The sequence below is a fragment of the Cyanistes caeruleus genome, chromosome 9, assembly GCF_971803275.1.
Source record: "Cyanistes caeruleus chromosome 9, bCyaCae1.hap1.1, whole genome shotgun sequence".
NCBI lineage: Eukaryota > Metazoa > Chordata > Aves > Passeriformes > Paridae > Cyanistes > Cyanistes caeruleus.
The window spans coordinates 2283249-2294616 of record NC_141709.1 but is presented as its reverse complement, the minus strand read 5'-3'; the positions used below and the strand labels follow the sequence as shown (position 1 = coordinate 2294616).

General features: G+C 54.0%; 1 protein-coding gene across 1 annotated transcript in view; it reads right to left on the bottom strand.

Annotated features, from left to right (window-relative positions):
- Positions 1–2993: 2993 nt before the first annotated feature.
- Positions 2994–11368, bottom strand: part of LMX1A (LIM homeobox transcription factor 1 alpha) — a 46725-nt gene continuing 38350 nt past the window's right edge. The window contains exons 6-11 of the mRNA XM_086842499.1: positions 10806–11038; positions 6073–6242; positions 5846–5923; positions 5670–5739; positions 5373–5546; positions 2994–4762 (exon numbers count right to left, since the gene is read on the bottom strand). Coding sequence (XP_086698625.1) covers positions 4602–4762; positions 5373–5546; positions 5670–5739; positions 5846–5923; positions 6073–6242; positions 10806–11038 — 886 coding nt within the window. The 3' untranslated portion in view covers positions 2994–4601. The remainder of the gene's footprint in view (positions 4763–5372; positions 5547–5669; positions 5740–5845; positions 5924–6072; positions 6243–10805; positions 11039–11368) is intronic.

Here is an 11368-nt window from a genome sequence, read left to right as displayed (position 1 = left end):
AGCAACAGCTCTGGACAGCTGGTGTTACCTGGGATCTTGCTCACAGACCTACCATAAAGCCAAGTGGTTTGGGTCTTATCATGTGTCACAAGACAAGTGTTTTCTAATGGGTGGCATTAAGTGTCCAGAAGAGTGTCAGTGTAGGTATCAAACATCTGGCAAATTATTTCACTCTGGAAAGGTGACAGGAACAACCAAAGCTTTGACATTTTCCCACAAAAATAAAAAAAAACCCACAAAAAACCAACCAATGAAGCAAAGAAAACACAGAATTTGTCTCCTCTCATGTCGAGCTCCAGGAAAGGACCCTGCCTGTGGGTTCCTTGGGATCCAGGCCCTCTCCACCTCCCACGTGCAGGGAGATGAGCCATGGGTGTGGGCACATGAGAAGCTCTCCTGCAGGTTCTTCTCCCCCAGGACATGCCCACATCACACCAGACAGCAGCCCCCAAACACTCAGGGCAGCAAGAGGCCGTGACCTGGGCTTCCCACATGGCTGTGTCCTCACTGCACCAGGATCTTGGTGGGGTTTGGGGCTTCCTCCCACCCACACCAGCTGGCAGGAGCCAGCACAGCTCTGCTGACTGCAGCTACGTGCTGAGCCAGGCCACTCAGAGCAAGGCAAGGCTCCAGCCCTTCACCTGGAGGTGGTTTTCCTAGACAGCAAGGTCACATCCTCCCAGGAAGGTTGTTTGCTCCAGCTCCTGCACTGCAAGTCTCCAACAAATACCTAAAAACCACCACCAAGACTCAAATACCCAGCTGCATTACCCAGCACGGGCCAATGCCATTTTGATTTTCACTCCAGGCTGCATCTGCCACGAGCTCCTGAGCCATCCATTCACAAAGAGCAGGTTAATTAACATAATATCACTCAGAGCTGGCTGCCTATCGGTATCATCTAATCAGTGTCCTCAACTGACAAGAAATCTCTGACTTGATCTCTCCTTGGCCACCGAGCAGTGCCTGAACAGAAGCAGCTTTGTTTGGAGTCACTGGAGACACAAAGGTCAGCTCCCCACCCGTTCCTGGCATCGCCCTTGCCTTGGAGAGCGAGGTAGAACCTGTTTTCATGTCAGACCTTGCTCTTTTCTTCCTGCCTTTGACAAGAAGGTATCGTCTGTCCCAGGGAGCCACTCCCCAGCTGCCAGCGGGCTCAGACATGGTGTGGCAAAGCAGCCCCACAAAAGGACATCCCAGGGGGACAAACCAAGGGACACCTGACAACCCACCCACCACCTGCAGAAGATAAGGCCCAGCCAGTTCTGCTTTGGCAGGATCCATCCACACCCTGAAATAAGGGACAGGAGGATATGAAATCCAGATGACAGGAGGACCCACATCTGCTGCTCCATGGCAAGATTGCAAACTGGGCTCAGGTTCGGCCTGTGTCGAGCACAGGGCCAACTGGCAGAAGAACAGGTTTAAAAACCACAAATTCTCCCAACTTTGTTAGACAAAAATCTGCCCTCATCCGTAATTCTGCTCCTTTCCCAAAATTACATACTCTATATAATAATTTTATACATATGCCCACATTTGCATCAAGAGGCTGTTATTATAGGGTGTCATTACATTTTTACAAGATTTTAAAAGTAGGCAACTAGTCTGCATGACACGGGGGTTTTTATTTAGGGGGAAGCAATTTAGCAAGTGTAAATTGGCAGCTGGGCTGATGAAAAAACCAGGCTGATGCACCTGAGCATTTTTCAAACAGGAAATAGCTGTGGGTGGGGAAGACAAACCTTTTCTCTTTAAAACATTAATAACAAACCCCCACAAATTTAAACATGATGTTTTAAGAAGCATCCAAGGGAGGGGAGTTTTTGAGGCAGTTTTAACAACCATTAAAGGAAACCTATTTTTACACTGCAAGCTTGGGTGGCGCTAACCCAATTGCCTAGAGCTGATCCTACAAATCATGCTGGTTTTGTGGGCCACAGCAGCTCCTCCAACACCACCTATAATCCACCTCCCCCAGATCTGCCCTCTTTTCCACACAGCACCAGCCAAGTATTTCTCCAAGCCCACCAAGCCCAGTGCGAGAGAAACCTCAAGCCATAATTTCCCCAACCTGTCCACCACAAGTCCAACCCTGTTGCTGTCTTGAAACAGGGCAAAACCAGGCAATCCAGGCTGCTCTTGGGCTGCTCTTTTTTTTTACAACTTAGAAAATAAAAATGACAAGTTTTCTTCTTAGGGTCATGTTATTTTAGAATTTTTTTTTTTTTTTTTTTTTTTTTTAAATTTTTTTTGGCAGGTTGGACTTGGAAAACATTTCCTACCCCAGGAGCTGCAGAGCAGGGACTGATGATGGGCAGCAAGGAGCACCCCTTGAACAACTCAGAAAAGGAGCTGTGGATCCCCAATTGCTGGCATATTCGTGGAACCTCTCTGTGTCTGGGAGCTGTGGTAAGAGCAATTCCTTTTGGGAAACACCTGCCCATGGCTTTAAGGCAGTCCTAGCACGGAGTTGCTCGTGGTCCTGACATGGAGGGCTGGGGCTCATGGAGTGCTACTCCAGGTGAGAGCTTGGTGAAGACCCCCAGCAAGCCCCTCTCTGCCACCATGGGTGGGAGCCAGAGACAGATGTCTCACCTTCCAGACCCACCAACCTCTGCCTGTTGGCCACAGAGGACACTCCAAGGGCCACTTTAGTCCCAGACCACAGAATATGATGAGACCCCAGCACGGGTTGCCCAGAGAGGCTGCGGATACCCCACCCCTGGAAGTCTTCAAGGCCAGGTCGGATGGGGCTTGGAGCAACCTGGACTAGTGGAAGGTGTCTCTGCCCATGGCAGGGGGCTGGAACTGGATGGTCTTTAAAGTCCCTTCCAACCCAGACAGTGATGGGGTCTCTGATCCTGTGAATATTTGATATGGAAAACCCACCAAGCAAAAAACTTCTGACAAGACTTTGCTGGCCTCAGAGATGACTCAAACCTTTCCCTCTCCCAGTCAAGAGGACACAACCACGCAAGAAAACACCAGGCTTTTTTTTTTTTCCTTTTTTTTTTTTTTTTTGTTTCTTCAACAGAGATTTTTTTCTTATTTACTTATGGGGTTGTTTTTTTTTTTTTGTCTTTTTAATTTCATCTTGGTGCGTGATTTCTGACAGTGCTGTCAGAAAATCAGCCATCTCCAGACCCTGCTACATTCAGTGTCAGACCGGACGGCGGCGACGAGCCAGTGTTTTGAGCCTCACAGTCACTTGCACGTCTCTACGGGTTGTCGCTTACATCGCTCGTGAACAGCAGCACAAAAGGACACAACGCATGAAAACGAGAGTGGGGATGAGGTGAGGGCCAGCTGGAGGCTCGACCCCAAGGAGAACTTTCCCCAGGTTCCCAGAGTTCTGGCAGGGATGAAGCTGAGCGCGGGGTGGGAAAGGCAGGGCTGTCCCACCTTTCTGCTTCCTTGGGCTGCAGCGTTTCCCGGTGCCAGGACACCAGCTCACACCGGCCTAGCACCCAGATTTGGGGACATGGGATGGGGTCACTGGTGGAGAAGCAGGGCTGAGCCCCGATGGGCTGGGATGTCCAGCATGTCCACCCCACACTGACCTCCTGGACACGTCCAGCAGTGGGGACAGGACTTGGCCACCACGCTGCCCCCATCAATCTGCTGGCATAAAGCAGATTTCTGGACCCAGCTCCACTCTGTGCTTCAACTGCACCTCGAAGCCAGTGGGGCAACCTGAGAACACCAAAAATAACCAACCCCAAAACCCAAACCTGTCGCCTGAAATGAACTGATGTCCCTTCCCTGCCACTGGGCTTTTGCAACCTAAACATAACGTTTATAAAAAGTAAAATTATTTCCTCTTATAACTTAAGTGCATTGAGTATTTTCCTTAAATATGGTTCACACTGAAAATAAAGTTACTTTTGCTGTACAGTAAATTTCTGATAGACTTAGAAATAAACTTTTTTTTTTTTTTTTTGTTGATACAATCTGGCGGGCGTGGCCGTGCAGCGCAACACTCCCGGCCACACGGCTCTGCACGCAACACGCGCGCGCGCCCACACACACACACATCCACACACACAGCCCCGTCCTCAGGAACAGGGGCAATGTTAGGGGTTTCTAGCTTTCTATATTCGCATGGGAACATCTATCTTAAAAGTCCCTACGTTTAAGCAGCGGGCACTCAAACTGGTTGAGGGAAGAGAGGGGGGGGGAAAAAAAAACCCCTGCGGCGATTTTCCCCTCGTGTTTCTCCAAGGCGCTGTCAGCCTTCCAAATTTCAAAGGCCAGCAGATGCTGCAGGTTTTCTCCATGAGGACCAGCAGTATGCTCTTCCTAAAGGTGGGATTCAGCGCTGGGATGCTCCTACGGGAGAATCCCCCTTCCCCCTGCTGCAGCGAGAAATGTGTGCCCCCCCATTTGAAATTTGAAAATCCACCAGCCAGCTGCAAAAACCACTCCTGTCCCTAATCCTAGGCTCCTAAGAGAAACATGAAACTATGCAACCCATAACTTAACTCGCTCCTTGGGAATCCCAAGCTACAACATTATTTGACGGCGTCCCAGCAGTGTCGCTCCCCTCCCTCCCAGCCCCGGGGAGCTCTGCGGCCCCTCCTGGGGGGACCACGCTGTGCTCAGGAGGTGAAGTAGGAGTTCTGCATGGAGTACAGGTGGTCGATGGGGTTTCCCACTCGTGCCTGGAGCGGCCCTGCGTCTGCCGTGCCCAGGAAGCAGTCCCCCAGGTTGCTCAGTGAGGTATCGTCGCTGTCCAGGTCGTGGAAGAGGGGCTCGGCACCTTGGGAAGCAAGGAAGGGACAGAAGGGGTTCAGAGCCTGCTTCCTCCTCCAGCACCTTGACAGTGCCTGGTACCCCCAGCTTTTGCAGTGATGCCTTAGGATTTTAGCTTTACTATTTTTCAGATCCTGTACTGCACTGGTACATAACTCTAAACTCCATGGAAAGTGTCAGCTCCTGTCTCCACATTTTGGTCAGACAGAACAATTCCTTTAGGCCTGAGACTCAAGAACGCCCTACTGCTTCAGGCCCTGAAAAGTATCAGCAAAAGTGAGTTGGGGAGGAGCAAACTGGGGGTAAATTACTTCATTACCTGAAGCTGTAATTGGAGAATTAACCCCTCATATGCAAATGGACCAAACTTAACAATTGTCCAAAAAACTCATGACCATCCATTTTGGGTATTGCCAAAAGGCTTCATCTGCCCTTAATGCACTTGAAGGCCCTTCATTAAATATATCCCCTTTTATCCTTTTAACTTTGGCCTCTATTTCTAACTAAGCCCAAAACAGGCATCAGTAGCATGAAATATTTAGGGGTGATGGGACCCCACCACAACCCAGCATCTCTTTGAAGGAGAGAAGGCCAAGAGGCCATCCCCAGAGCCCTACCATAGGGGTGCATGTGGTCTCCAGGCATCTGGGGCGGGGTGAGCCCTTGCCGGAAAGGGTCGGAGCCGTAGACACTCTGCTCCATGCCCAGCAGCTGCTGGGGCGGGGGCAGAGCGGTGTAAGGGTTCAGCATCCCCTCCAGCCCTGTGCCGCCGCCCCCGCCGTTTGTCTGGGCTGCAAGATAAGATCAAGGTAAGGTCAAGCCATGGCTGTTGCTTTTTAGGTGGCTGAGCTCCGCTGGGAAGCCTGGAGAGGGCTGGGAAATAGGGAAACCCAAATTGTTGTTGGGGGGAGTACCTGAGCTCAGGCGCTGCGTGTTTTGCTGGTCCTGCTGCTGCTGCTGCTGCCTCCTGGCGAGCTTCTTCATCTGGGAGAGAAGAAAGGGGAAAAAAGCCCAGAATTAAATCATCCCCCTGGCCAAAGCAAGGAGGTAGGGAGCCCCAGCCATGGATGCTGGCACCCCTTGTACCCACCTTGGCTCGCTGGTTCTGGAACCAGACCTGCACCACACGGACGCTCAGCCCCGTCTCTGCTGCCAGCGTCTCCCGCACCTGGGGGAGAAGAGTGACAGCGGCGTCTCTCAGCCCACTCAGCTGGTCAGGGGCACTTTAGGAAGGGTCAGATCAGCCAGGCCAAGTCCATGCTCAGCACCCAGGACATCCCCAAGAGCTGGAGGCATCTGGGGCCCTTCTCCCCATACCTTTCTGCAGGGCTTGGAGGAGACCTCAAATGATGCCTTGAATGCTCTCCGCTGCTGCGTGGTCAGGATGGTCCGAGGCCTCTTGGGCCGTTTGTGATCCTTCCCATCCTCAGTGCCCTTCCCCGAGGCCTGGCCCAACTTGCAGATGCTGTCTTCATCATCACTTTTGCCTAAGGATGACAAAAAAGCAGGTCCTTTACAGACAACAGGCGGCACACGCCATCTCCAGCACAGTCAAAATAATCCGAGAGATTTAAAACAAGCTGGTGTTGGTGGGGATCTTGTTCTGAGTATGTGGGAGAAGCTGAGGTTTGGGACTGGCTGCCCTTTGGCAGCTCAGAGAGTGGGGTGTGAGGGAGAGCTACTGCTGACTGCTCAGCCAGCAGATGTGCTTTTGGGTTCTTCTTTTCCCCAACAGTGTGAGCAGCTGCAGTGTGAAACCCTGGGACAGTTGATTTTCCCTCCACCAGAGCCAGATCTCTGCCTGCTTCACAGGAATTTCCATCCAGGACACAGCTGGGGGCACATCTGGACACAGACACACTGGTCACATCCATGTGAGGGACCAGCAGTCGTCAAGGACCGGTGTGTGCCCCTGGACAGCCCAGGTGGAGACAGAGATTGGGTCCCTCTGCCCAGGCAGAGCAGGCTGGGGGAGGTCAGGGTGATCAGGGATGCTCTGAGACCCCTCACAAACACCCCCTGAGCTGCCCTACCATGGAGGACAACTCCCTTTAGAGCAGACTTGTATTCATACATAGAAAGCAGCACCTTCCTGCCTGTTATTCCCTTCTTTCTGTGGAGTTTTAAATCTCCCTGGACAGAAAGCCAGGGTCTTTCAGCCTTCACCCCTCAGGTATTCACTGTGATGTGCTGCTCCACTGCATTCCCAGGCACTGGGATGCATCTCCCTGCTGCTCTCCACCACTCAAGCACGGAGCTTTTGGGCGGGAAGTGGACAATGCCTCTTCCTCATTTACTGCTGATGACCTTGCTTGCTCACCACTGCTGTGGTGCAGGTTTGACAGCACCTTCCCTCTGGCTAGCTATAAATCACTTACAGCCTTTTCCAGCAAGTTCCTGCGCTGTTCACTTGGGAATTGACAATGGAGCTGAGGTGCTGGTTTGATAGGGATGCAAGGCTGTGCTTGAACCAAGTCCACGCCAGGGCTGCCGTGGCTCTGGGAGATGGGGATGGACCAGGGAGTGTGAGCCTGGCTCAGGGTGAAAACAGGCCAGGTCCAACCCCGTGGCAAGAGCTAAACATGGATCATACACACCAGAAACGTTCCCATCCAACCCAGGTGGGAATGAGGAAAGACTGGAGCAGATCTCCAGGGCGAGGGGAGGCAAAGATCCCAGTGGAGCAGCAAGAATGCTCTCAGGCACCAGTTACCTCTCCTCTCCACACTACGGGGCTCTCTCCTGGGTTCCAGGATCTTCCCTGATAGGGGAAGGGATGGACATTCCCTGGGAGGGATGGGACAGGGAGAGCTCTTCATGCTGGCAGTCCCCAAACAGCCAGGAGCTGGGTCTGTCCCCTGGGAACCAGAAATCTGGGAATCAGAGCCTTGCCGCTGCTCAAGCTCCCCTCACAGCACATCCATGACATTCCCACACCAACAGGGAAGACAAACTGCTGTTTCCTTGCATGTCCCAGCCCGAGGGATGCCACCCTCTGGCATCCCAGAACCCCAGAGAGGGGAGGCCCAAGCTGTGGGGCCTCTGATGGGGATAAGAGCAGTGGCTGCTGCCTCCTCAGTTCCAGGTCCCTGCTCTGCCAAGCTGCTGGCTTTCCTGAATGCTGAAGGAGTTTAATTTTGATGGAAAGGTAGAGATTTTTACAACTCATGGGAGAAGGAACGTCAACTGGTGCCCAAAGCTGTTTGCACCCAAGGGTGAGGTCAGCACCCCCTCCCCTCCAGCCCAGGAGGGGCAGAGCTCAGCATGGCAGAGCTGATGGGCTCCATCAAGTCCACGATGCTCAAAACCCACTCCAAGGGGGGAAAACCCGCTCAGAGCAGCCTCTCCAAGCCCTCCCCCCGCCAACACCTGCTCCCCAAATCCCTCCCAGTGTCAAAGGGAAAGAAGGAAAAGTGAAGCCGGATTTGGCGGGGTATTACTTTTAATTAACTCTCCCTTTCAAGCCTTTCCCCACTGAGGAGGGGGGAGAAATTAATGAGTGTCTGGGGCTGCCCCTGACGTCACCTGGGAAGGGGCCGGGGCGATGGATATTGTGCAGCGTGCCCTCGGTCCGACCTGGCGAGCCCACATCCCGCCGCCGGGGCCAGGACATTCCTCGCTCGGGAGGATTTAGGGAGAGGAGAAACGTTAGGACGCTTTTAATTGGAAAGCAGGGTCCTCTTTCAGAGGGGCTTGTTTACTTAGGCTGGGCGGCGGAGGCTCGGGGGAGGCAGTAATTGAAGCGAGGGTTTGGGAGATTACAGACAACATATGGCTCGCTTTTTATCTGCGCTTTCTCATAAAGTGGCCCTTGGTGTGTGGGGGAGGGAGGGGGAGAGGGTGGGGGGCTTCAAAGCAGCCGGGTGGGGGGACAGGGGAGAGGCTGGACCAGCTCATCACATGCTGCTGGTGGTGGTGCCGGAGAGGGGACGCCGCTCTGCGTCTCCTGGCGTGGGGGGCAGTGGGGTCTGGGGGATGCAGGAGGATGGGGAGAAGCCACCAGACACTGGGCATCCACAGGGGATGGGTACCTGGGCTGGGCCCTGCTGTGTCATTGTCCCCAGAGCCATGAAACGTCCCAAGACAAACCTGGCAGCCACCAAAAGCAGCCAGGGATGGTGGTGGGGCCAAGCTATGGGGTCTGTGGGGAGATGGGAAGGGAGAAGGGCTGGGACCCCCCAGTCAGAGGCTGCCAGGCCGTGTCAGGGGCTTTGGGTTAGGTTTCTGATCGGCCAAGGGGTTGCCTTGCCCTTTTGACTCCCACACTGGCCCTTCACATCCCTCAGGTCTCAGCTGGAGTTTCCACCAAAATAAGTCTTTCCCCTGGAGGTTTTTGCTAAGCTGAAGCTCTTGGCTTGGCCGGAGCTGCTGGCAGCAGGGCTGGACCACAGGCTGATGGGGAGGAACAGCTCCCCAACCTTTCCCCAACTGCCCTTTTCCCCCACTAGGAACAAACCCAAACCATTGTGGCTGATCTGCTTCCTCTTCTGCGTGACATCTCCTCATTGGTTCCTATTTGAACTGAAAAGGGTTTCCATATCCCAGAGGGAAAAAAAATAGCAATTCTTCAATCAGTTAAGGACTTTCCCAGGGCTAAGGGAAGAGTCAGCCCCAGAGTGCTGGATCCTCCTGCACTCCTGCCTCTCCAGCTCCTCCAGCGCTGCACCATCACTCACCAGCTCCCCCCAGCCACCTCCTCCCGTGGGCTCACTCTCATTTTTAAACATCCCCACCGTTAATTGCAAAGGACTTTTTTTGTCCTGGGCAAGCAGGGTTGCAGAGCTCACGCAGAACCCACACAGGCAGCGCCGCAGGACAGACGGGCTTTCGCTGCAGAGGAGCACAATATTAAAGAAATATACAGGCTTTGGGCAAGTTTTGCTCCGTATCTTCTACAGAAGCCATCCCCATCCCTTCAAAAATCTTCTCCCAGCTACAGTACTCCAGTGACAGAGAGCACTGGGCTTTGTTGTGTCCAGGCTTCACACTTTAACAACACACTCCTGATCCTGATTTCTACTATTTTTAAATCCAATGCTTTGCTCCAGCAGGGAAAAGGCAGCCCCACTTGCCCACCCCCCCTCCCCAGAGCTGCTGGCAGCCCTTTCCAGAGAATTTCAAAGGTAAATCCTTTCCCTCCATAAAGCAGATTTTTCCCCAGTGAGGGATTTTAAGGGGAATTGAGAAACTGGTGAGGAGCAGGGCTCTGTGGGGATGGTGTTATCAGGAGGATTTTGGCTAGCAGATCATCAGATCATTTCTACCCTCCCAGTCCCCAGTGCTGGGCTTTCTTACTAAATTTGTCTTCCTGGGAAACATTTGGGTTTAATTTGCATTGACTGCAGATAGATATTTTAATGCTGGTCTGATGCTCTGGGCAGCCTAACCCAGCTGTGACACCCTGGCTGGAGCAGGATTCCAGCCACTGTCACCTCTCCTGCAGCACTCCTCGGCTCTGCAGTGTCCCCACAGTGTCCCCATGATGGGTCAGCAGGCTGGTCATGGCCATCAGAAGCCTCAGAAACTGCTGAGGACACGAGGTTTGCAGACTCCCTGCTGCTGGCTCGTGTTTCAGCTCCGTGCCTCAGTTTCCCCTTGCTCTTAAAAGGGGTGACTACAGCAGAAGCAGCTCACTCCTTGTTCTCAGCCTTTCCAGAGCCCCATGCAGGGACAGCGAGGCACAGGGGTGGGACAAAGGTTTAGCCCGAGGTAGTCAGTGGCCAGCTCTCCCTCCCACACCCGGGGAAGCTGCACACCCCTTGGACAAGGCAGGGAGCACCAACCCCTACAGGAACGATCCCTTATGGGGTGGGATGGTCCACAGAGCATCCTCCAGCCCCGCAGCCCCTCACTGCTGAGCTCGCTGCTCAAGCCCTCACCACCGAGGCGGCAGAGACCAGCTGGAGGATCCAGTGGTGCTTACAGAGCTTATCCCCTCAGACCAAAGGGCAGAAGTTCAGGGCAGCGAGCCCAAACCTCACCTCCAGACCCCTCCAGAGGCCTGGGAGCGGCACCAGCCAGGGAGACGCCGGGCGCGGGCGGCCCCTTACCAGAATCCGACAGAGCCGGGCTCACCAAGCTCAGCAGCTCCCGCTCCTTCTCGTAGTCGCCCTTACAGAGGAGCTGCCCCTCCTTCAGCACGAACTCGTCGCCCTTCTGCAGGCGCCGCTCGCAGACGCAGCAGCAGAAGCAGTGCAGGTGGTAGACGCTCTTCTGGGCGCGCATCACCAGCTCGCTGGGCGCCACGGCCTCCAGGCAGCCCGCGCACTTCACCGCGAACAGCCTGCGGGACAAGCAAGGGGACAGCCCGCTGTGACATCCCACGGGTGCTGGGACAAGGGATGGGGCACCCCATGGAGGGGAGATGGGCCACGGGCACCCCTCGGGGTGTTGGGATGCGTTGAGGGGCCGGGGACAACGGTGCGGGGACGGCGGACGCGTGCGCTCGCCCGGTGCCGATGGGGGGATGCTGCTTTTGGGTCAGCTTTAGCAGTTTTGGGGCTTACCAGGTGCTGGCTATGAACATGAACATGGTCAAGTGATGAAGAGCCCGACATCGCAGATGCTCCAGGTGAACAAAAAAAAAAGGTACCAAACCCCACAGCCCAGGTAC